The 26,693-nt window shown below is 36.9% G+C and overlaps 1 protein-coding gene across 3 annotated transcripts in view; it reads right to left on the reverse strand.

Annotated features, from left to right (window-relative positions):
• npas2 (neuronal PAS domain protein 2) overlaps window positions 1-26,693 on the reverse strand; it is a 47,663-nt gene that overhangs the window by 9,416 nt on the left and 11,554 nt on the right. For 2 of the 3 annotated variants that reach the window (XM_014996827.2, XM_014996828.2), the window contains exons 2-14: window positions 11,380-11,568; window positions 9,605-9,661; window positions 8,511-8,665; window positions 8,340-8,431; window positions 8,065-8,154; window positions 7,189-7,309; window positions 5,932-6,045; window positions 5,724-5,842; window positions 4,125-4,207; window positions 3,927-4,033; window positions 3,657-3,804; window positions 3,461-3,545; window positions 1,486-1,612 (exon numbers count right to left, since the gene is read on the reverse strand). In XM_014996827.2, the coding sequence (XP_014852313.2) occupies window positions 1,486-1,612; window positions 3,461-3,545; window positions 3,657-3,804; window positions 3,927-4,033; window positions 4,125-4,207; window positions 5,724-5,842; window positions 5,932-6,045; window positions 7,189-7,309; window positions 8,065-8,154; window positions 8,340-8,431; window positions 8,511-8,665; window positions 9,605-9,661; window positions 11,380-11,435 (1,354 nt within the window). In that variant the 5' untranslated portion in view covers window positions 11,436-11,568. Of the gene's footprint in view, window positions 1-1,485; window positions 1,613-3,460; window positions 3,546-3,656; window positions 3,805-3,926; window positions 4,034-4,124; window positions 4,208-5,723; window positions 5,843-5,931; window positions 6,046-7,188; window positions 7,310-8,064; window positions 8,155-8,339; window positions 8,432-8,510; window positions 8,666-9,604; window positions 9,662-11,379; window positions 11,569-20,555; window positions 21,316-26,693 lie in introns of those variants that run through there. The other variant, XM_014996830.2, reaches the window with a different exon arrangement.

Consider the following 26,693-nt stretch of genomic DNA (forward strand, 5'->3'; position numbering starts at 1 on the left):
TAAGACAACATATGATCAGTCTGCATAAATTATATGTTGCTCAACAGTGAAGAGAGAGAAGTCCTAGTAAAAAGAGAAAGGGAGCAATGATTGATAATTTGATCATTGTTATAAATGTCTGCCCAGCACATTTACAAAATGTTTTGTTTGCTTAATTTAATGACAGTGAATTAAAACTTACAATAAAATAAACACACAAATCCTTCACTTTCTTGCATTTTTTTGATATTTTGACCAAATGTACAGTTCAGTCCAAAGTCATTTTGGAAGTCTAAAATGACATCCATTTTGGACTTCCAATAATGACTAATCAAAACTTAATCAAAATTACACAAAGTAAGAATAAAAGTTAAAAGAAATTTGTATTTGACTATTTATTTGCTACAAGAAAGATTCTTGGCAAATCTTACACTGATGAAAAGATGATAAATTTCCTTTCAAGTGGTGCCACGTTTGCGAGAAAAATGAATTTGTGGATTTGAGTATGTGGGTTTTGCCGAGATATCCTGCCAAATCGAACAACTTTATAGGCGGAAACAAAAAACATTTGGTATGTACTGACATATTCCATCAAGACGAACACTGGAAATCAAATTATTCTGGTCATGATTACCTTTAGAAGGGGTTTCGAACACAGACAATGCGTTGGTAACGCTTTACTGTCTAGATTTCGTTATCTGAACGCAGGGTTTAAAAAACGCAAACCAAAGTAAAACAAAATATTCTCTCCTCTTTCAAAGGGCGAAGATTGTTTTCTTGAAGTTAAGATAAAAGAAGGGATATAATTCATCTGTGGTTGTACAACAGCTTCTGATCCAGAGGCCTTTTCTGACATAAATCCACACACTGTTTTTTTATTACAGCCCACACAAACCGAGGCTGAGCAAGAAAAATATCTGCAACTCATAGTTCTGACAGAGGCTGTTTTCTAAATAAGTCCACCACTGTGTGAATGTGTTTTTCAGGGAAGCTTTATAAACTTTTTATAAACAGATACTGCTACAAAAAAGCCCCAGCTGCTGCACTGTCTTCATGAATATGCAGGTGGAAGTATTTAGTGCGTTACATAGCTGGTGGGACAGCAGACAGAAACCCTGGGGTTTGGAAACATTTCATCAGAGATGCATCATCACCCACACGTATAAGGAGGTGTTGCGATGACGCCATGTCTGCTTCGTTTCAGGAGTTTTACCGCTGATTACAAAGTTTCTTAAGATTCCATGACAAAACATCCACTGGGGAATTTTCACAAAGACTAAAAAAAAACCAAACAAAAAAAAAACTAAACGACCTGTGATTTCTATGCTGAGAAAATAAAGAAAATGTCTATAAAGCTTTGCTCAAAGTGACAAGCAGCAGTTTTTAGTCTATGTTTGAGCAGCACAAACACAAGAACAGTGTTTTTTTTGTTTTGTTTTGTTTTTTTTTTACATGGAAACCTGCCTCAAAGTGACTTGGCAGTTTAGAGAGAAGAGGATGACTCACACAAAGAGTCCGACAGGGCGGTGTGGGAGGATTTCCGAGAGCTATGGGAGGACACTGAACGTGCGCCGCTGTTTCTGTCCCTCGTCGCGTCCAGGGTGGAGCAGATGTCCAAGTACAACTCCTGGGCCTGGGGGGAGAAAAAAAAACAGTATTCAAGCCCTTTGAACCTATTTTACATTATGTCATGGTATATGTACGAACTTTATTGGATTTTACGTTATAAAATTAAGCACAGCATAATTTTAAAGCGACATAGAATCATGACTTTGTGTGGCGTATTGTGCATTTGCATTCAGCTTTCCTGAGTTAATATAACACGTAATATGAACATCTTTAGCTACAAATAGAGCTGTAAGTCTTTTGAGTTTTATCTACCAGCTTTAGACCTCTAGAGACTGAACGGTTTGACCTTTCACCTTTGCAAAATAGTTAATGAACAGCGATTTAAAAAAATTCAGTGTTTGAGTCAGAGCTAGATTTTGTCTCATATTTGGATCTAACATGATCTAAATATGTTTGCATGTATTTTTAATAATTTTATATCACTTCGCATTTGTGACAAATAAGCAATTTCCTCTCAGGGATCAACAAAGTATATTTTACTCTATTCTTGGCTCAGTGCTGCAGGGAAGTGAACCAGTTTCATTCATTTTCCCATCAAATCTGACCTAATCCCCTGTCTTTGCTGACAAAAAGAAAAACAAAATCCCAACAGCATGATGCTGCCTTCACCATGCTTCACAGTGGGGATTTTTGTTGAGGACTTTTCGCATTGAAATTCAAAAGAGGATGACACCACTCCCTCTTAGCAGTCAACACAACATTCGTGTGAAACAAAGCCATGCAAAGTGGCCACTGGGAGATGGAAAGAAGCTGCTCCGACGCACTGGCAAACAAAATTACCATTTTCAACAACACACACCACTAACTGCATAGTCCGACCTGGTGAATGTTACTTTTACAACCTGTTTGTGAAATGTATGTCATATTTTGCAACAAACCTTTAGCTTTGTTTAGGTTAAACCTAATGCGGTTTCAAATTCTACCAGGCTGCTCTTCCTGTTTGGCGAGCCAAAACGAGGACGCGCACGACTGGGCAAATGACAGGAAATGCCCATCCTCGACAGGGAGTGTGCCAGCCTGCGGTGAGACGCCTTTTGTGTGGACTGACACGGCAGCCAAAAATAAGGCCCAACAGGTGACCCAACAACACATTCTCCCACCTGAGCAGACGGCACCGGTAGCTCCTCCACAACTACCACAGATTTCTCAGCCACTTCTCTGATTAGCGCTCTCCTCGTATTGACTGCTGGCAGCTCGGTGGGCGGCCATTTTGATATGATGGAATGAAATCTGCTTTAATTCTCGATCAAATTTAAACACAACGTTCACCGTCCAGTTTACAATTACAATAAAATACACTGAAATTTGCCGCTACAACATGTCAAAATGTGAAAATTTTTGATAGTTAAGAGTAAATTTTAGGGCTTCTTAAGAATTATTCTTGTAATCAATTAATCTGTGGATTATTCTGACAATTAACCAATTAACTGGGTAAACAAAATTGCACAGTCTACAGATTTTTCATTAGAAGATGCATATAAATAAATAATTCAACTCCCTTTTTAATTAAGAGTGTAAAATGCAGTAACATAATATTCCTTTGGTAAATCTGAACAGGGTGAATCCAAAAGTAAGCAACCTGAGGAATTTGTGCTAAAACATATTCATAAACAAAGGTTTTTTCATCTTAAATAATGTTTTGTGCAATTCATGTATTTTTGTACATATTACTACACTCAATATGTTGGGGGGGTTTTTTCCAGTAAATGGCCTTTTTTGAGTCTGAATACTCCAGTCAATGATTAATCAATTATTAACTTAGTTGATGATTATTTCAATAATCGATTAATCGCGATTAATCCAATGAATTGTTTCAAACCTAGAGACATTTCTGCTTATGCAGGACTCTTACCTTCACAGAGGATGGCGCTATCTCAGGTGGCGAAAGCTCCTCCAGACCAAAAGCTCTCCTCCGTTCAGCTCGCACTTCCGCGTAACTAAACGAGACACATTCGTGTGACAAGTTTCATTCCCACTCCTATCTATGGATTCTCTACCAACAGATACATCTCACATGATGCTAGACAAAAGAAAGCCCTCAGGATTACCTGACAACGGTGTGAGTGCAGACAATGAACTCGGGTTTGGAGTTCCACTGGTGGTAAGTAATGTAGTAATGAGTCTGCAGCCAAATCCACTGCTGTCCCTTGGTCAGGAAGCGATAATAGCAGGATTTACCCTTTCCAAACTGCATTACTGAGAAGATAAAGGGAAAATAAAAGCTGCTGTCAATGCTGCACTCACAAGTTCCTGGTTTTATTTTATTAGTCAACCAGTGATGACGATTTGTAATAAAGAGGCAACGCTGGGTTTCTTACATTGCTTGTGACACTGGGCTATGAGCTCCAAGTCATCCACATGGTAGTAATCATAACCCGAAGTCCCAAGAACCTCAAATGGTAAGTAGCCTATGATTGGTGATGCTCTGAAACACAAAGGTGATGATAAACATGTGAGATTACCTTAATCTGGGGGTAAAATAATCTTGAATAAATATGACGATTTCAGTTTCTCACCTGTGATCTAAAAACAGGAACTTCCATTCAAGGCTGTGTCTGGACGTGAATTCGTCACAAGGATCGTCCACGTTACACAAATCCTGAACAAGAGTACAGTAGCAGAGTCAGACATTTTTTCTTACAGTACTTTTTTGTTTGTTTTTGGATCCTTCTGTCCAGTGGTTTCCAGATACTGAATGAAGGTTATCACCAAAAAGGACAGTGTGAGCTACTCTAGCTTCACGTATTTGGCAGCTCTGCCTCACAGTTTTGTTCTCACTAAATCACTGCATGACCATATTTGTGCGTCACTATCAAACACGTTGAATGCTCTGACTAATCCCAAACAGATGTGGCCTTGAACTTCCATATTTATCCTGCACAAAGCACCGAGCCAAGTTTTAAAATTGGAAATTTAAAGCAAGGACTGGCAAAAAGTTTGCCGCAAGTCAAAAACATTTGAAGGTGAAAGCATGAAGCCGGATGGTCAAGTAGTGACGAACTGTATTCTAATTAAAAAATAAAATAAAATAAAAAATAACGCTTCGGCACAGCAGAAAGCGTTATTGATCTGAAAGGAAAGGAAATAAATGAAACAGATCTGTTTTCCATTTAAACTTTTCTGAATTTCTTGTTTCACAACGTGACAAATATTGGGTTAAAATACTGTATTATTTGTAACATAAATTTAATTTTTGCCAAAAGGAATATAGAACAAACTCATATTTGTTCTACTGTGGTTTATTGCAGCGGAATCGCTAAATTAGCTTTAGCTTTGTTTTCATATGACTTGTTGATCATTTGCCTAGCACCATGTTTGTTGTGGATCCAGTTCATCGTGTATGAACGCAACTTATTCTCCTGCTTCATAAACTAAGTACTGAGCTTTAAATGTTGAAACATCCAGTGATTTAATGACATGCTTATCTGAGGGAGAGCTACGGAGCTATCATATAGGAAGCTGCAACAGCCAAAACAATCTTTTTTTCCACTACGACTAACAGCGTAAAGGCTAAACTAAATTAAAAATTTGATTTTTATTCATCCACAAACAAATCGATATTATATATACATATATTCATTTGTTGACTTCTGTGAGTTTATGAGTATTTTCTGCAACAAGGAAATCACGTTAGCTCTAGCATGTTCTAATTCTTCACAATTTAACGCCATTCAACACAGTTTAACAGATCTAACTGTTTTAAACATGAATATATTAAAGTATGGAGGCTTGAATGAATAATGAATCATATGCATGCTTCTTAATGTTGACTGGACTCAATTTGTACAGTTGAAACAAAAATGATGGGTGAATTTTAAGGCTATAAAGTCATACTTTGGAAAACTTCTGATTTGGCGTTTAGCTTCGGCTTACGACGTCAGCGCTTAGCCGCTGAAGCATCCTTGGGTGATGTTATTAGATGAGACCAATGTGTCATATTCAGCCCTAACAGAGCAACAAATGTGCAGACATAACAGCGTCACTAAGGACCAAAATGTGCCATGTCCTTGGCCCTGCCTCATTATTAACACACATGCTGCTTGTTATTTCTCTGGGAGGTTTAACAACAGATAGATGAAAAACAATCAGTATTTTAGGCCTCAAACTGCTCTTACCTTCAGAAACTGTGGAGTGACTAATCGTACAGTTGCTATGAGGCAGACCTGCTCCTCCAGCGACGACTGCAGACTTCTCGGTAACGTCAGTTCATGCCCGTTACAAGAAGATGTAGGCACTGTGTGGCAAGGAGTATGTCATTTTGTTTTCAAAACGTGTTAAAATAAGGTGGATTATTTGCGTATTTTTTAAATGAAATTTTCTTACCATGGTTATGAAACTTAAAATCTCCAACAAACTTGACATATTCATACACAGGAGGCTCCTTGGGGTCCATGTTACCCCTGGCTAGATGACAGCAAAATTCAATATGTGTCTCACCTGCAAAGATTGAGACATTTTCCACATTAGAATTTACATGAATTTACATAAAATCATCCCTTACTCTTTTTAAACTCTGCAGACCACACTTTTTAATTTTTATTAAAATAAAACCTTTCACTTCATAATTTTCCACTACTTTGTGTTGGGCATTCACGTAACATCCTATTAAAACACATTCAAAGTTTGTCCTTGTTGCATCTCAAAATGGGACAATAAGTGTGAGTACTTTTTTAAGAATTTGTCATGCTTTTTTCACTCTTGTGCTGTAATATTGATAAATAGCTTTTTTTTTAAGTTTACACTCATAATTTTTGTTACTGTGCATTATATCGTTCAAATGCTTTGTTAATATTTACTATTCTATAAAGAGAGGTCCATGGTTTAAAGCAGAGAAAGCTCACTTTAAGGTGTAGGTGATTTACAACACTACTAGTTTAGGTTCTCTGATAATTCTGCAGCTGCCCTGATTCAACTCAACTATAAGTGGATAAAAATCAGGCTTTCCTGCAGTTACAAAGCCAGACTCTTGTTTATACAGATGGCTCTTCAGCAGAGTTGGCGATCGCTCCAGACAAGGCTTGGAGGCGGCCATTAAGGCCTCTAATGTCAGCCGGAGACACCGACGATTCCCCCTCTCTCTTCGTCAGAAAAAGCCCATCAGAAACACAGGATTAAGGTCAGCGTCTTTGGCCTCCCATGCCACACCGCTTTGGATTACTGTGTTAACATAACAGTGATTTAAAGTCTTAACTATGATACTAAGCTAGCTCCTATTATTAGCTAAAAGTCTAATCATAGATACACGCTAATTAGAATTGCAATAAAACACAGACTCCAGAGCCGTCGCTTCTTCAATGTACAAAGAGCTGAATAAAAAATTGCTGCTGATGTGAGAAAACCTTTTGGATCTCAACAACCAGGTGTCAAGTTTGTGGTTTAAACAATGTCCCAAATAGGTGAGAATAAAATAAAGAGCAACAGGATCAGGAATGAGTGGAGCGCTTCTCTCTCTCGTGTTACATTTTTTGCTTCTCGTAAATAAAAGACCATCTACGGGTTTAACCTTTGTACTTCCGCCATGCTCCAGCATGGTGACCCAGACACGGATCGTGCAGCGAGGCCTCTCAGCAGGATACTCACTGTCAAGGAAATCAGCAGCAACGGGGTCAGTCATCAGCATGTGGGATGATAGCAGCTTATACACCTCGCCGTGTTCGCGCTCCGGGAGGAAATTCAAGATATTTTGGTCCACCATATCTGACTGGTGGAAAAAGAGACAGACGTTTGTCAGTCATTACATGCTGGCAGGACCTTCTCTCACGTGTGTGGTCCTGTTCCTCTGTCTGTGGGCCTGTCACAATAACAAACCTAGTTAGACGATAAATTGTCCCAGCAGTTATTGCGATAAACGATAATGTTGTTTTGAGACCATTTTCGACTAATGTCGTGGCGATGGCAAAACAATCCAAGAACTGATTCTAAACTTTAAATTGTAGTGAATATTTAACACATTTATCTTGGATATTATAAATATCCAAGATAAATAAACAAAACAACAAAAATGTCCTTCAAAAACAGGGGCAGTTGAAACCAAAACGCCAGACAGAAGACTCAACAATTCATGCTAATGCAAATTATTGAGCTTTTTTATTTTTCTTTAACTTATCATGCAATTAATTGATTTATTGATTACTGTGACAGGCCTATTTGTATGTTTCTACATAAATCTGTTGAGGAAATGTGATTAGCATAATGCTAATCTTCATTCAACAAAGGAAAACAAACAAAACCTGTATTTGTTTAATTATATCCTAATAGTAAGAAGAAAAATTTATTAAAAGACCATAAATTTTTACTTTTATTCAAAAATATGAACTCAAAACAAGATCAAATATGAATAACAGTTACTGGTGACAAATAACAGATTTTCTTTTTCCAATTAAGTAGCCATTGATACTGTGGCAAAATTAGCTGAAAAGATGATTAATGGTTAATTTATCGACTCCTCCGACTTACCGGTAAGTGGCCAATAAGTGATGACACACTGTCAGACACATATATGATGTTTCCATCTGTCGTTAATGCAACAAGGAAGCCATCCAGGGCCTGAAAGAGGTGAATGTGTTACATTTATCAGATGATCACTAATTAAAGTCTCAGATTCCTACATCATTTTGCCAATCGTGTCATTCATTTATCACTATAAAGAGAATTTGCAAGAGTAATATTTCACATCAGTCAGAATTCAGACTAAATCATCTGCTTCAAGGACGCATCCTGCTCAGCTTTACCTCCAACATGAGCTGCGTGAACTCTTCATTGCTGAGGAACGAGGGCTTCCAGTCCTGCTTCACGTCACAAATCTCGTTCTGCGCAGTGATGTCTGAAAGGACGACGCAAGGTCAGCGATCGAGATTAAGTGGCTGAAATGATGATCTACAGATGTTCGAATGTGCGCAGACCTTTCTGTTTCTGTAAAAAGTCAATCGTCCTCTGCAGTATGGTGGATTTGTCCATCTTGCGTGGATGGCCTTGACCCTGGAGCATGGTGCATAGCTCCTTGATGAGCACATTGAACTGGTCTCTTCTTTTCTTTTCAGATTTGTTACGAGATGCTCTGCAGAGCAAAGCACACATTTAAAAAAATAAAATAAAAAATGGCAGCACAAGTGCAACGTAGTAGAAGTGGAAAACCACCAAATTTCTATTTAGTAGAAAGAAACAGCTTGGTAATGCTCTAGTTCATTACATTTATGTAAATAGAACAAATATTTCACAGAACGTATGATGTGACATTTACTCAAATTTTATTTATAATTTAATAAAATACGATATGTAATTAGGGCTGAAAAGTAATTTATTTTATCTGATTAATGACAGGGTTGCTGGGAATTAATCATGGTTAATTAATTGTTAAAAAAAATGAACAGAGTTAATGAGTTCTCAGTGTTTTTGTTAGTGATGTCAATAGAATAAAACACAATGTAACATGTAGAACATGGGATCATTCCTCAGGTCTTTGATGCTCTTGTATTTAAAAAGAAAAAATTATGTCGTTAAAAGAATATAACATAAATACATGTACTTAAACAGATTTAACCTAAAATTCACCATTCTGTGTGCATGTTTATCTTGCATTACAAGTCAAACAATCAGTTTTGTGAGTTAATTTTAACAACTTCTAGTAGCTTCAGCTTTATTGTTTTCTTTTGTAGGTAATGTTTAACTTCTCTGCCCTACGTGCTTGTACAGCTGTGTTGATAATTTGCTTCAAAGCGTTTTGATTATCCCGGTCGGCAAGCCATTTGGCTTTTTCAGGTGTCCGAAAGAATGTTTAACTTTTTCTTATCAGAAAAGTCCTTGCTTAAGTAACTGAAGTAAAATGGCCCCTAATTCAACTTGTCTACCACCTCCGAACACAAAGTCACTGAAAACCAAAATTCATGTCGCATGAGAGCTGTTAATTCGAAGACAATGTAGTTTGTACCTGCCTATAAAAATGGCGATCATGACTCATTCATGCTAACAGATGAAACAGTAAGACAGGATAAAGTACCTTTTTGCCCTGTCCTTCTCATCTTCATCCATTAAGTCCTCCACACAGCTGTTGGTACTGAAAGCACAAGGACGGGCCAATTAAATATATTGTTTGAGAATAAGAAGTAATCATTTGACTGTTTAACATGCTGCAACAAGAAATAAAGTAATTGCCAAAACCCAGCAGTGACTCAGCTCTTTTGACTTTCCAGGAAATGTGTGACAGTGTGCCAGCTGGCCGTGAAGCAGAAGCATAACATTTACCTAGATATTATTTACAGTCTTACAAAGTGACGTGAGTAAATATGCATATGTCACTTTCTACGTGTCAAAGAGTGTCACGATAATTCATTTCTGTCTTAAGAAAAAAGCTCTTTCAGACAAAGTCAAACTAGCGTCGGGCAGAAATGGTGAAATGACCACAGTGTCTGCCATAACTCTGTTAGCATAACCTGGTAACCCAGTTCAAGCTCCTGGGAATCTTCACCTTTAATCAGGTCACTGTGGTAGATTTAAAAAAAAAAAAGACTGCTCGGTGTTTATGGAGACATGCAGCAAACCTCTGCAAAATTTAAAATCCATAATTTACACATGGTCGTTACACACAGCTGCAGCACAAAATCTGTTTAACTGCAGCACAAAATGTGGGTTGCAGTTGACCCACCAGTAAAAAGCCACATCAGGAAGTAGTTAAAAAGCCATAAGCAAAATGTACTGTAAGGGGTAATGCTGGATTGTGGACCAAGTGTAATGTAGTACAAAGCAGCTGGTGGACGCAGAACGGAGACATTATCTCGTCCTCCAGTCTTGATGTAAAAGGATAAACATGCGGATCGGCCATATCTGATGCAGGTTGTTTACATTTAACTCAGAACGTATTTACAGCGCTTGGCTTTCTACAGTACAGCCTTATTTCAAACTGTATCAAATCAAACTTTTCCTACAAATACCCCGTATTGACTATGTGGACTTTGTTTTGTTGCAAATTGATGAAGCCCAACATTGAGTTTTTATAAACAAAGTATTATCTGTGAATACCTTTTTTAAAATACATTTCCAAAACATTCTCAAAAAAAAGAAATTACACATTGTCATAAAGGGGCATTTGTGGTTTGAATTTTGAACAAAGAGATTCATTTAACACAATTTGCGTGTTACACAAAAACATGTGTAACACGTGAAGTGCTGTGAATACTTTCCATGTAAAAGCATGGTGAGGATGATGGATAATAGCTTTGCTTATATTTAAAGAATCAAATGTACTTAGGCAGCAGGCTTCTGCACAGATTAGAGTGTCGAGTTTTTTCAGGGAAAAATCCTGCATGTCGTATGAATTCATGCGACCCCACAATGCACAAAATCCAAAAGAGCACAAGCCGGTGGACTTGTCTCATCTGAAAGTAATTAAGATTGATTTTTTTCGAGCTACAAACAGTCCAATGTTAAGTACGATGAAAGATCAGTGATGCTGTGGGCCTGTTTTTCTACCAAAGGCCCAGTGGATACCAGGAGATTATTAAATAGCAAACTGTTGGCCTCTGCCTGAAAACTGAAAATGTGATAGTGATCATACATATCACCAAAATCGTACGGAAATTAATTTCCCACCAGTTTCAAAACGGTAACACTTGCTTCCTTAAAAATGTCTCATACAGATAAAACTCATTGGGGAGATGTTTGTATTTTGACTCCTTTTAAGGTGGCTAAATTATTCCAACAATACACTACAATGAGTTGGCATGCAGCTGTACAAATCTACGACAACAGACCAATGTTAGTGTGTTTAATACTCACTCCCATTCCCTAAGCGTGGACGGACACGGGCCGCCGAAGTCTGAAAGGTTGTCCATACTCACTCCCTCTGCCAACCAGGCCCTTTCTGAAGTCTTGGAAGTCCCATCCGTCCTGACCTTGTTGGAACGCGCTATTGTAAAAAACTACTTGCCCAAAACCTTCTTGATTCCCCTGAAGGAATGCAGAATCCTGTAAAATGACAGAAAAATAATATAATTGTAAACATTAGCATGTTGTAGACTGATTAGCATAGTTATACGTAAAGAAAACATACAATAAGAACCTGATTTTTATTGTGGTCACTTGCGATTTTAGATTATTTATAGGCCTCTCTGCCTTAAATAAATAGATCTGACCAGCTAAGCTGAGTGTCTGCACCCTTTATAACCTAAAGAGCTATTTTGGCTTTGTAGAGCCACAAGCGTCACATGACTGTTACATTACAAGACGACTTGTAATTTTAGATACGTAGCCACTCTAGGAAATTTGGAGTCACTTTTAAAGAACCCCCATTTTATTTCTATTTTCAGGATTCAAAGTAAAGATAAAAATATAATTTTCCAAGGGAAGGATGGCTCTTCTTGTGGGATGAAAAACGACATTAAAAAGCATGTTGAGAAAAACACAATTAAAAACATATTAGTGTTACTTTTAGTCTTTGTACGATTGGCAAATATTGCAGGAAAACATAGCTAAGACAATGCATTTATTATATCTTTATTAAAAAATAATAGTTGGTTCTCCATCATTTTTAGCCAAAGTTATTAACAGCCATTGTAGAACGTCCAAAGATCAGGGAACTCGTATCATTTCTATTCCTCAATAAACACCATGGCACCATGTCGAAACATTGTCCATTTATAGTTTTGTCTTTTTCTATTTTTTGTGAAGATAAAAGAACGTAAAGCTTCTTTACTCTTTGTAGTTCATTTTTTAGATTATGTCAGCAGCTGTGCAGTCAGAAAGCAAGACTGACCCAGTTCCAGTGGCATCTGAACGGGTCTTTGCCGTAACGCTGATAAACAGATGATGTGGAAGCCATTTATTCCCAAAACCGTCAGACTCCAGTTTTGATTAGGAAGTCTGCCTCCTGCCTGTAATTGAACCCTGCTATCACCTAAAACCAGGCAGAATGAGTAACATTCACCTGGACAGTTTTCTAGCTATCTGTCTTATTTAGCCTTATTCAAACCAAAAACAGGAAGTAAGCTAGCAGCGCAACAATCTTGCTATGAGGATAAAAAGCATCAATATTTTTAAATGAAGGATTACACCTAGAAAGCGTAAAGTAGTGAGAGTTTCCACATCCTGCCTGCAAATGCAAACTTCACACTTGGAGTCAGTAGTTTCATTCAGTTCAGTTTATTTATACGGTGCCAGTTTGCAACAAAGGTTTCAAGGCTCCTTCCAAAACACTCAAAAAGTTCATAAAAGGAAACACAATGTCAATTCAAAGTTAATTACATATATTTCAATTTGACTTGAGAGTTATCAAGCTGTCACAATCAGTTCATTATTCAGATTAGTGAAAAATTTTCAATTTTCAAACAGACTGCATCACATAGTTAAATTTGCAGCAATGCCCCATTCTGAGAATCCATGGAGCACCATGGGAAAAGAAAACTCTCCTTATACTTCATCTTTTCTTGAAAGTGTGAGTAAATATGACACGCCTCGCCAGGAAGTTGGCCATCTGTGAATTTTTATATTACTTTTAAACCTTTTCAAATTCAAGTACATCAAAAACTCACTTATCTGCACCCAAACTACTTGAAAAATTTATGGCAGTGGTGTTTAAATTAACTTTTAAAACTATTCTTATAAAACACTAGACTCCGGTTTTATATAAGATTTGTCTATTATTGCTAGTTCAATTTAATGCCTTCCTGTGGAATCATTAAAAATGCAATGTAAAGTAAATGAAGCATATCCACCTGGGGAAATGTACTTTTGAACTAAATGAGGATTTTTGAACAGGAGGAGCTCTCCTGACCTAGAAATCTGCCAGAGGCAGGCACATCTTTTAATAACTCAGCAGAAATCAGTGTGCACCAACCTTCTGCACACATTTTGTTTATGGCAGGCTTGAACAGAAACCAGCATACACCTCTAATATAAACATAAGAACCGATTTAGTGACTGTGGTCATGGGTAAAACAACAACAGCATTTTGTTCCTCTTACTGGCTCACAGACAACACTGAGCTACCAGTTTTAACATACTTGCCTTTAATTTGATTAACAAAGTCAAACATAGGGAAGTTTGGAAATAAAGTGAACCGCGTAGCGATTACTTTTGGGTCATGAATATATGTGGTGAGTCATTTCAATGCAGGCAGTCATCAGCGTTTGCTTTATTCTATGTAGACAAGGAGTTGCCTTGGGTCAGACTGTAGCATAATAATTTAGCTCAGTCATTACAATACACGAAGGCCCACTATCACAAAACAGCTACCAGAAATAACAGATGAAAAAAAAAAATAACTAAAAGACTTTGTTCCAATTAGCAACGGCTGATTAAGTTTTACGTCTTTTCCCCAATAATAAAACGCAATAAATTCTGACGTGGAGATAAAAACATATATATCTAAAAACAGGAGTAATGTTTTCAAACATAAGCACTTTCTGTGTTATCTTACACCTTTTCAACACTCCCACAGCAAACATGGAGATAAGATTATATGTCACCGGTCTTGGAAGACAACTTGAGACAAAAAATTCGGAGCCATAGCGATGTATTTGTACAACAAAAGTCAAAGAGTCAATTGACTGTAACCCCAATAGTCTCCTTTATATGGATCCGCCTCACTCAGAATGAGATTTAAACAGACCAGCAACTTTAAAACTGAAAAATAAAAAAAATAAAAAAAAACAGCACTAGAATATATTAAACAGTCATTTCAATATCAATGTATGTAAAATCACAAAGAAAGCCATTACATTTGAGGAACTATGCATTCCTCCTCTGCATGGCAGTAATGCATCTGCTCTGCTGGATGCATATTTAGATTTAAGGTGTTGAGAGACAGAAAGCTCAGAGAGAGAAAGAAGAATGTTGTGATGATGGAAGAAGCAAATGCAAATTTTCTTGAAATGATTGATCCTTGATTAAAACACAAAGGCATATTTGAAGTCACACTTTATTAACCTTCTTCAGGAGTCATTTTTGTTACATCTGAGAAAACTGAAGCTGTAGCAATTCTTCACGTGGATCAAAGTAAGTCACTTAAAACTGATGCACCAAGGCTATTAGTTTTACTTTTATCCACTTTGTCCATTTTGAGCTGGTGCTATATTGCACTTTCTTGTCAATTCAAACTGCAATGGAGGAAAAAAATCCATCCAAATAAAATTTAAACACTACATGAGCCATTTATTTTGAATTTGAAGGACATAATGTTAGACAGCTAATACAAATAGTGTGAAAGTCGCAGGTGAAATGCTTACACTGTACCGCAAAGTCATTTAAAATTATTATCATTATTTTTGACTGAAATACAACTTTGTATTGAAGTTTTCAAAATACTTGTAATTATTAAGTTCAAAATAATGAAAAATGTATAGATAATGTCTTAATTCATTTTATACTGGAGCATTTATATTATACTCGAGTTTTAAATGTTTTGTGGTAATACATTTGTGTTATTGTCAATTTGCCAGATTTATTATAGACAACATATTTGTCAGAAAGTTAATGCAGAGCTTTTCTTCAACCATTTTATAGTGTAAAACAGAAAAAAAAGAATTTCTTTGCTCTAGAAATTCATTTTTAAAATAGAGAACGTCTCATTTTCTATATATACAGTGTAAATCTGTTAATAGGAACAACTTGACCTAGTTTGTGAATGTATTGTTTCATGTTGGCAGCATGAATTGATGCAACTTTGCTCTGTAAAGCTGTGCATAAAGTGAAACCACATTATTTTACTGTGTAAAGGTTGAACTCCAACCTACAAGTTAAACATCAAAAAACCATTACAGTCTCCGTAAACTCATTCCTTTGGCTTTTTACAGCCTCTAACTACGAACTTGAACACCAGCTGCTAAAGTTCAAGTTCATGATCAATGCTGAATGTTAACACACAACAAGAGAATAGGAATGGGGGAACTACTTGTAGTTTACACATGGGACTCCCAAAATTCAACTCAGAGCAATAAATGCTGGGTTCTTAGAAAAACGAGAACTCCTTCTAGGAAAGAAGCCCAAGTTGTCATGACGGAGCGCAGCAGTTCTCCCTAAAGATAAATATGGAATGTGATACGCAACAGTCCATCGTTACACTTCGAAACTGATCTGAAACCACGAGGTCGGATTTCTGTGTTTGTAGTCAAACACTGTATTTCTCAACACACGAAAATCTCAACTTTATTTCTGCAACAATATAGGCAGAAAACTGTAAATAGCATAAAATGTCACAATCCAAATTCAAACTATATGGAATTGTGGTGTGACAGGTTTCCTTGTGTTCTTGAGATTGACATGCATGTTGCAGAAATGTATCATTTCACTCCAGCATTGTTCAGTTACGCTTTGTCTTCTCTTAAAATCTGCTTTGTTGTAACATTTGCTTCACTGCTCTGCTCTACACCTGCCTGCTGTCAGTCATTATTCATCTGCTTGCTCTGTGTTTACTGCGAGTCGTTCCAGCTCGACTTGAGTAACTGTGGAGGGTTTTAACTCGGCCTGCCTTTGTTTGTTTCCATCGTCCGCTGTCCAGAAAACTGGAGACTGCTCATAAATATTTGACCCTTGATTTGTTACCAAACTCTGTCTGATTTTGACCCCTGCTCTCCGAATAAACCTGATTGTTTGGCTTTTACAATCTTGTGTTTTTAGGTCATTCGTCTTCGTCTCAAGGTAACAGAAGCCAATACGGTTGGGGTGTAAACACCTTATTAGCATGATATTTCACCCAGTTGCTGTTGGTGCGACTTTTTCTGGTAAGGCTACTTCTTTGGGCTCCAGATTTTAAGCTGCTGTTTGAAACTCGTATTTTGAAGTAGAAAAGGAAGTAATACTTGAGTTACCTTATTGTATCAACAGAGTCGAACCATTGGCCAACAAAACTTCATTACAAACACCTAAATAAGGCTCATTTAGGTGAGGATAAATACGGATATTTATTTTAATAGTATTTTTCTGGTTTGTTGTTTGGAAGTTGTGCTTAGGCACAATGTCTTCCAGTAACATAGATACCCAGTAATAGTTTTACGTTTCCTGTAATCTTAACATTTTAGCAGGTTTTAGCTTAGCAGGTTTTCTGTGTTATTTTACAGTTTGTTTGTTTTTTGTCTGGTGGACACCATTAATACAAATTTAGGATACTTTCACTGATCAAATTTGAGCTGGATAATTCTACACTCAGAGGTGTATTAAAACTCTGTGTCAAGTCTGTGATATATATACTTTTGAAAACACACAAAAAAGAGGTGATTTAATATTGTTAGTGATTTTGGGGGAGTTCTGGAAAATATTAGATATAGATAGGCACTATTCAAACCTGGATTCAAATATTGTTGCATTGATTCTATAATACATTGTTCCCCCCACCCCGAAAATTAAAAGGTCTCACTTAATTTCCAAAAAATCAAATGTGCAGCTCTGTATAAAATATGGTAAACAGATATAAGAGTATTTCCAATAGCATTTTTAAAGCGTGTCCCTGCATGTGCTGGTCATTTATTTAGGCATTTAGTCACTTCTTGCTCATTTCTTCTTTGTCACCAAATAAATAAAGCCATATGTCACTTAGGACATTTTGTACCATCCAAGTGACAATCCGTAAATCCCAAGAAGTTTTTTTTTTTTTTTTACCAGCACTGTCAACTAGATCTGAAGTAATTTTCAATAATGTTTGATAATATAATAATTTTATGTAAAGAAATGTGGCTACATGACTCCAAAAAGTCCTATTTTAAAACAGTCAACTGACCCACACTGGAATCAGAACTGAAAAAAGTTTTTGAGAACTATTATACAATTAAATTATACCAGATTTAAGTGGTTTTAGCACATTAAAGCAGAGAGACACTTAAGTACTGAAAGAAATAAACTGATATGCAATAGTTTATGAGAATAAAATAGAAGGAGGAAGGGATGTGTGGTTATAAAATAGAGGAATAAATAAGCAAAACGCCATCAGTTTGTCGTCCAACATCTTTTAAAATCAAGCTGCTTAACTACTGCAGTGTTTCGCGTTATAACATCATAGATCATAGTTGTAATACTAACAGGCAGTAATGGAAACCATTTGTAAACCTAACAATACTCTGTAGTTGGCATAATTAAGCCACAGATGAGAGAAGACATTTCCTGTAGCTGCCAAAGTCAAAACAACTGTCTAACATCAATGTTTGGGCTGAATCCAGCAAGTCAAGTCTCCGCCAGCCAATCAGGATCGCAGCTTCAAGGATTTTCTGCCCCCAGGTAATTAAACTCAGATTTGATCAACACTTCTCTTACATTTGCATACTGGAAACCAATGCATTTCAGCTGTTCTACAACAACTTCACACTGAGCTCGACGTTACAAGTAACAAGGTTTGAATATATGACAGTGTGGGGGAAGAAATGTCAAGTTTTTTAACCTCACAGTGGCTGGAAAAGCTTCAGCGCAGATGTTTACACTGTAATTCAGCTCTGTGCAGTTTATCTTTAGTCTGTAAAGACAGGGGGGGAAAAAACACTTTGTTCTTTTGTATCAGATTAGATGAGAAAAAGGGAGGCTTTTATTCTTATAATTTATCCCACAACTAACAAATTAAAATAAATACTTTGCTACATCTCTCAATAATGCCCATTTAAAGACATTAGAGAACATATTTTAGTGCTAGCTGAAGCTTTGCCTATGAATAAAGCCATTTGTTTGCGTTTTACTAGTATTAGAAAATGTATGCTGTTTATTATTTTATATTCCTGGGTTAATAGATGAGAGTATATTCAATATTCATCAGCAGAGTGCAACTTACAGAGTGCATTTAATTTGGTGGCAACAAATTTATCACTGTCAAGTCACTGTTTCCTATTCATCATCACAGAATAGCAATAAGAACCATAATTCACCAATTCTGCTGTTTGTACATACTAAAATATAACCTATGGTGGGTTAGCATTCATGGTAATGAAAATGAGTACATTTGTTGTTAATGTTTTGCAGTGTTTATTGTTTTTAGGTTGCACGACCCAGATGACCTAGCTAGAATGGCAATAAACGATACATACTTCCCTTAAAATAATCCAGCAGCAGTGTGGCAGATTGTAAATGGCGGCCCAATCAAGAGCTAATAAGTTAATCAGTAACAAAGCCATGTAAGGCACCGGTGTCAAATAATTTAAAGCATATTCCAAGAAAGTTTTAAAGTATGGAAACTCAACAAATATCTAAAACTGTCATAGTTTTGCCAACAACATGCAGTTAAAGAAAAAGGAAAAATAAAAACTAGTCCAGAAGATAAAACTAAACCAATATGAAAATGAAGTATCAAGTGTGTTAACAAACACTAACTGGGCCAGGGCAGGCTGTGTTAAAAATACTTGATAAGTAGAAATTGTTATAAAATCTCTTAATGTAGTTTATGTATATTTTCCCATGTTACAACCACAAACATTAATGTAATTTAATGGATTTTTATCTGAGAAGGGTGTATCTATGAAGTAGAAGAAAGATTACAAGTTGTTTTCAAACCTTGTTACAAATAAAAATTCAACAGACTGAGTGAATTTGATTTCAACCCCCTTTACTCTGATGCCATCAATTAAAATCCAATGCAATTAGTTGTTTTCAGACGTTGCCATCAGTTTAATCTCGGTATGAGTTCTACTGTTCTCTTAAAATCTCAGAGGTTCACCGTCTGATTAGCTGGGAAAGAAGAGTATTTCTAATCGAAGCCTGTAGCAACTCTGGAGGAGCTGCAGAAGTCCACAGCTCAGCTGGAAGCATCTATCCACAGGATAATTTTTAGTCATGCACTCCATCAATCTAGCCTTTAAGGAACACTGCCAATAACTGGAAGAAAACTATAAAAATCCAATTTATGGTTTAAACCTGAGACACAGGGAAAAAATGTTCCATGGGACAGAAAATTATGCTTTCTTTGTTGTGGGACAATAACACAGTGAATCATTCACAACATGGTGGTGACAGCATAATTCTGTGGGGATGCTTTCCATCAAAAAGGGAAGCTGGTCAGAGTTGATGAAGAGATGGATTAAGCAAGATGCTGGGCAATCCCAAAAGAAAACCTGTTAGATGTTGCGAAAGACATAAAAGTAGGGCAGAAGTTCGCTTCCAAGCAGGATAATGACCCTAAAAATACAGTCAGAGCTACAATGGATTGGTTTAGATCAAAGTGTATTCATATGTTAGAACGACCCAGTCAAAGTCCAGCTCTAAATCCAGACGATAATCTGCGACAAGACTTTTAAACTGCTGTTAACAGATGGTTTTCAACAAATCTAAATACATTTTTTGATGAATGGGAATGAAATTTCAGCTTCTAATTTTGAAAATTATGTATTCCTTTTCTTTCATCCCACAGCTATGTGCTACTTTGTGTCTGTAACGAGACAAAATGTGTAAAAGTCCCAGGAGTAAAAAGTGGAGGAGTGTAACTGTGGCGACTGAAATCGGTTTGAGCTGATCAACACTAAAAACACAAACATAAAAAAACAATAAATGATTAAGAAATATATTGCAAAATCTCTTACTGACTCATCAAACAGTGGAAAAATATCTCACTGTGAACTAATACATAAATAAAACGTGAAATCCTGCAAATCCATCGAACCAAAGCCCCTTGAGAAATTATTAATAAACGCATCAGTTTTCTCGCAATTTCTTGAGCTCCATTAGTGTCTGCTATGGATGTCAAGCGGGTTACAACGTGAAAAAAAATGGTTATATCAACCTTGAAACCAGGGCACTTGGAGAGCTCACAACACGTAAGGAGCGTTCAGGAGCGCCCTGAAAATGTCGGGAAAAAACGAACCTCCTTAAAACACTTTAAAAAACCCTGAACGAGTGCAGTTTCGCTTCCCGGGAAATTATTAACAAGAACTAATCATGCGGTCGCCCACCTCTAATCTGGGAAGAGGCCACTCGTGATAATGTAAACAGTGTAAAGGAGCGGCGCAAGTATGACAGAGTTGGGTGAAACTGAAGGTTTAAAGCGTACATACCTGAAGAAAGAGTGTCCGGTAGAAATAAAGAGCCTCTCTTCACTTCAACCGGCGTCGTCATTTTTGTTCTTTAAACTACAACATAGCAGCCGAGCTCAACTAGCAGCGGCTCATTCACCTAAAACCTTCAATTGCATAACAAGTTATTAACGCGTCGGTATTAAGCACCGGCGTCCCTTCCTGCGTTGCTGTCACACTTATCCAAAAACAGAAAAAGAAGGGGAAAAAAACTCGGCTTATTTTAATTCTACCCCTCTTTTTAGTGCTAGCAGCGGGATTTAACCAGGTACAGTACTCCTCATCCTCGGCTTGGCTGTGGCTTGTAAACAGGACCGGGCGGCTGAGAGAGAGCGCAGAAAGTAGGTCAGCTGGTAGCTCAATACTCGGCTAACGACGACAGCGGTACATAAGCAGAGGCTGTGCAGCGCGACTGGAAGGAGGGAAGAAGGAAAGAAACCTGCGGTGACAGGCATCAGCAGGGCAGATTGTAATCTTCAACACGTGCTTAATGCATAGGTAACACCAGTCTTAATGTCATTAAAGCGACTGTTCGGATGCTCCGTGTGTGTGTAACCTGAATGGTACAGTCTTAATGGGAGCCGTGGGTATCAGGGCATGTTTCATTTAGAGGGAAAAACCTGCATCAATTAAAATTTTACTTTATGTGTTTAAAAAAAATACAATAACCAAAGCGACTCCTTAAATAGACTTTTGAGGTAGGAAAACAATCTGGAGGCTAAATGTTGCCTCCCTCTTGCAAGACATTATTCCCTGTTTTTTTATGAGGTGATCTGTGTGTGTGTGTGTGTGTGTGTGTGTGTGTGTGTGTGTGTGTTTTGGGTGAGGGCAGACTAAATCAAAACCCGAGAAAGAAAGTAAAACAAGAAGCTAAAATTTTTTTTATCGTTTTCCATGTGCACTTCCTCTGTGTGTGTCTGCTTTAACAACTTCCTGGTTGCCTTTTCCCTCTGATGAAGTCCCAAATGTGGGTCAGCAGCCTGCATGACTTATTGGATTCAAATATTTTGCCTCTGCGAAATGATTACACAAGTGAGCATTCAAAGGTCCAGAGTCTTTCAGAAAGACTAAAAGGCTCATCTTACAGAGAATCTGTTTACTTTGAGAAGGAGATAAAAACTTAGGTAGACTCTCATGTCTGTGATTGTTACAGTCGTTCCAACAGTGGAAGAATATTCTCGTTAATATAAAGTAAATGAGTCTTTTTGGCTAAAGTATTGCTGAAAATTGTATTTAAGAGAAAACATCTTCTGTAGAATTGCATTGTTGTGCCTCCTTGCAAAAGTATCCAAACCCCTTAATATCAATATCTGAAAAGTGTGGCTTGCAGGCCTTTTGGATATTGTCTTAAAACTAGTAGTTAGTTATGCTTTTTCATTAATAATCTAGTAAAGCTTGATGAAACTCCATAATTAGAAATCAAATGTCACATAAACTGTATTTACCAGTAAAATTAATTGTGATGGATGTTGATTGGACTAGAGTTTTATTTTTGCTACTTTTGTCTAAACTCCAGATAAACTGAAGTGTAGTTTGCGGTTGCACCATCACAAAAGTTCAGAGGGGTATCGATACTTTATCAAGGCACTGTGGTAGAAATATACTTTTATTCAAATTTTTAGATTTCATCTTATAAAACATTCTCAGGTTGACTGTCCAGGCCTTCTTAGTGCAGATGCAGAGCTAAAAGTATCCATGTCATGCTATTTGTGGGGACCTCTAACTCTGCAGTGTAATTGTGGCTTATCTCGAACTGTCTGTACAGGAATAATAATAACTCCATTAACCAGCCCTTAGTGGTGTAGTTTATAATGCTTCAGATGTTCTTAATATTCCCCATCTGCATAGTTTGCATGATATAAATAAATAACTTCTAATAATCAATTTTCTTTATGTAATCAGAGGAGAAATAACATTTGTACTGCATCAGAATACCATCAAACAATATTTTATCCTACTCAAAATACTGTTTTGCAATGAAGAAAATAGCAACATTTTATAGCAACATGCTTTAGTGCAAAGAAGATTAAAGCATAGAAACATACATGGACAATTGAAGCTGTAGAACAGCATAATTTGATGCCGTAGATCAATATTAGTTATTTGTATTAGTTTGACCATTAAATTGTTCAGTAAAGTGGAACATCTTGGTAAAACAAAACTAAAAATCAAATGCATCCCATTACAATCAATAAGAAGAACAGGACATAAAGCCCAGCATCTCTTGGTTTGGTTTTAAAGCTGCTCCCAGCATTAATAGTCTGGCTTTACTGCAACTATTGCTTAACTACACAGAAAATGTGTTTCTATTTTTTTTTTTTCCTTCATAGACATGGACAATAGCAGCCATGCAAATGTAGTGGCTGCTTCGGGCTCTGCCAGGCCTCATTATTTAATGTTTCATGATTAAAGTCTCTCTCCAGATGTTGGAGGATTTCATCACGCACAGCTGAGGCTTTGCTAAATATGCATGCCTTCACTTTCAATAGCCGTCTTAATGTAATAAGTCACATTTTCCCTTCAGCTGATTCAGACTGCAGATGTCTTATTAGTCTGATGTCGGGTTGGAACCGTGCTGCGGTAAAAGTGCGTTGCTTTTTTTTCTAATTATACCACCTCCATCTGACAAATGATTCTATCTTTTGTGGTCTATTGCCTCTTGAATTATTGCCAGTGCTGATTGTGTTTAAAATAATTCACTGGAAGTACATCATTCCTGATTTAATTAAAAAAAATTTTTTTTTTTCAGTTGAATTTTCTCAAATCTATTTATTGCTTTATTGTTCTGGAACAAACTTTATTCTTGCTAAATGATAAACACATAAAGAAAAGATCCACATGGTTTGACCATCAGTCTCAATAAAATGTAAACAAACAGAGGTATAATGAAACCAGTTGTTCTAGTTTCTCACATATCTGAGAGACCTGAAAATCTGGCACGATAAACAATGAGGACGCTCAGACCATGGGAAACGCCAAATCAGACTCGTATATTTTGTTTGTAGGTAAACAGTAGATTTCAACATAAAACATAATTGTAAGATATCTAATTCTACTTTGTACCCTCCCAAAAGAAGACGGTGTTTGTGGCACAAAGGAAAGGGGAGAATCAAAAAGCATCTGTTAAAAGGCTGCGATGACTCAGCTTAGACATGAAAAAAATCTATTTCTACCAGAGTAAAAGATAAATTTAAATGGTTTTATAAATGCACCACAGTCCTCAGATGTTCTGTTCCAAAGAAGAAGACTAAGTGAGCGCAGAAATATTCCAGACTTTGCCACCAAACCTTTTAGTTTAAAGTGTGGATAGGTCTTTTCGCGTATTTACTGAAAAGAAAGGAGTGGCCGGAGTAGCTTTAGAGCTACTGAGCAATGTGTTTACATACATTTAAATCAAGATGGTTTTCATATCAGCACAAAGTCAGTCATTGAGGAGCCTTATCCACCACTATCAACCTTCTAAAAAAAGGTCCTGAAGTGATTACCACTGGATTTTTTTTCCCTTTTGGTTTCATACTGTAACAAGCATTTTCCCCACAACCACTGTTGAATTTTTCTCTGTGTAAGTAGATCTCTAGAGATCATGTACAACTTCTAAAAATGTTTATTTCTAATTGCTTAAAAAAACAAAAAACAAATCTGAAATGTTAAGTGCATTTAAAAAGTAAATTAACAGTGTAATTTAACATATTTTGGAATATTTCAAAATGCAATTTACTTAGGTACAAACAAGATAAACAGTAGCATTTTCTGTGAAACGCAGTCTACTGTTAAATCAATGACGTATGTGTATCATTTTTGATTTCATCTTTATATAATTGTCTGATCTTGTTGGGCTGAAAGTTTGGTGCTCTGTTTGTAGCATTTGATGCCCTAAAATAGCAAAAAGAGCTAGATACATTGGTCCGTATTGATGCCACGTTGCATCACGAATAACGATTGAGTCACTGCTTTGACATTTGTAAAGCATATCTTCTGTATTTCTGGTATTTTTGAAAAAATATGTTCAATTATTCCATCTTTTTGGATGTTTTCATGCTGGAACTTTGTTTACAGAAATTGTTTTGTCTTAGAAGTTGAGAACGTGCTATTTCCAAGTTAGAAAACCGTGTTTTTCTGCTTATTTTACAATTGAGAACTTTGAAAATCTGTTTTCTGGCCACAAAGGAAGCACACCATTAAACCCAAGATGCCCTTTATAAACTAAAGTTGGTTATTTAAAATTTAAAAAAATTGACTGAATAGAATACGTCATCCAGGCAGGCTAATTGATATTTAAAATATACTTAACAAACATCATCAGTACTGGTTTAATTCACTGGATTGTAAAGAAATGTTTGATACGGTATCAGATTGGGAAACAGTAATCGACAAATAACTCTGTCAATTACTTGGTTATCTGTATTAGTATGTTAAATCCAGTAAAGGCAGAAAATAACATTAAACAATCAGACAAAAGTGGAAGAGAATCTCACTTCACAGTATTTCACAATGTGTTTCACAACTCTGATCTTTTCCAAACCCAAATATATAAAGATTATATAAAGAGTTGTGCATCAGAATAACTTTACCATCTGTGTCCGAGCCTAAATGCTCAGATACCTCCTAATATGACAAACTACAGTGGTGGTCACCATCTGAAAGGCAAAGTTACTGTTTTTTAAGAAAAAAACAAAAAAAATCTAATTCTTTTTACACTTTGCAACAACTTTCGTCCGTAATGTCTTACCCAACGACATTACGGACGTAAACAGCGCCAGGGTGTTGATATAGATTTATTCCTAATTAAGGTTGGCTGCTGTGCCAGCAACCAACAAGTGTGAAACATCTAAGATTCATAAAGATCTCCCACATTTCACTGCATTATTCACCGTCCGCCTACATAGAGATTAGTTCTGCTCTTTTATGTAGGTCATGCTATTGGATAATGAGATGACATTTCCTGCTCATAAGTAGGCATCGCCGGATAGTAAATGCTCATTGTTGCCTCGTGCGTGCGTCTTTTACAGTCCTTCGTCCAGATTGTTTGCGTTCACCGCAGTGAAAAGGGGGGATTATTTGTTTAATTACTGGGATATTAAGCCGTATTGCCTCCAGTGACATCTGCGGCACTGGTATTGATGATGTCACGGCGGCCCCTGAGCTGAACCACTGACTGTCATTAATTAGACTGGCACGGCTGTTCACTCTGTGTTCCCATGGTAACAATGCGCTGTGTCTACTTTCTCCCAACCGAAGCAGCCATGTCCATCAAGCTGCTGGTTTTCATTTTCTTCAGGTCGAGGACATTTTTCATCCATAGCTCAGAAACCCATTTACCTCTCTGCTGAATGTTAATGAGGTAGCAGGAAAAAAAAAAAAAAAAAGCTTTCTGCCTCTGTGATCTGACACTTTTAACTCAGCGAGACGCTCTGAGCTCTTATGAGGTTTTCCCCCCCAAATAATATTAAGAAGAAACAAACAACGGCGCGCACTGTGCTGAAACTGCCGTGGTTATAAACAGGCTCACTGTTTCATGTTCTCTCTTTTACAGTCTGTAAAGTTCAATCTTGATGTTTTACTTTCGTCACTGTGGAAAAACTGGGAACACTTCATGCTTCAAACCACTGAGCTATATCTTCTCCCACAAGGACAAGAACATTACATCAGAAGCCAGTACTCTCCCTGCATTGACCAATAGGAAATCCACTTAAGAACAGCAAAAAGTGAACCTTTGCCTTTATGCAGCCATTCTTTAGTCCAGTTCAAGCTAGCCGATATTGAACAACAGTCTGCTCTGTCTTTATAAATGGAGCACCGTTAAACAAAAGCTGAGACTTTGTATGCTATATTACTTTCCAACACAAGAAGCACTGATCAGTAACACAGCTAATTATTATTGCATCGCCGCGGCAGTGCAATCCCTCAAGAATTGTCAGTCTTAACTAAGCAGCAGCTTCAGAGTAATCCTCCACTGATAACAGCTCAACTGACACACTGTCTGCGCTCCATTCAAAACACAAATCTGCTGTTGTTGACAACAAAAGAACAAAACCGATTTCCATTATGCACTTTTTGTGAATAAACAATTTATTATTAGAGGTATCTGTCAAGTAAAAACACCTCCAACAAATACAAGCT

Source organism: Poecilia mexicana, unplaced genomic scaffold (genome assembly GCF_051168715.1).
Source record: "Poecilia mexicana isolate PSO_F unplaced genomic scaffold, ASM5116871v1 scaffold_14, whole genome shotgun sequence".
Lineage (NCBI taxonomy): Eukaryota > Metazoa > Chordata > Actinopteri > Cyprinodontiformes > Poeciliidae > Poecilia > Poecilia mexicana.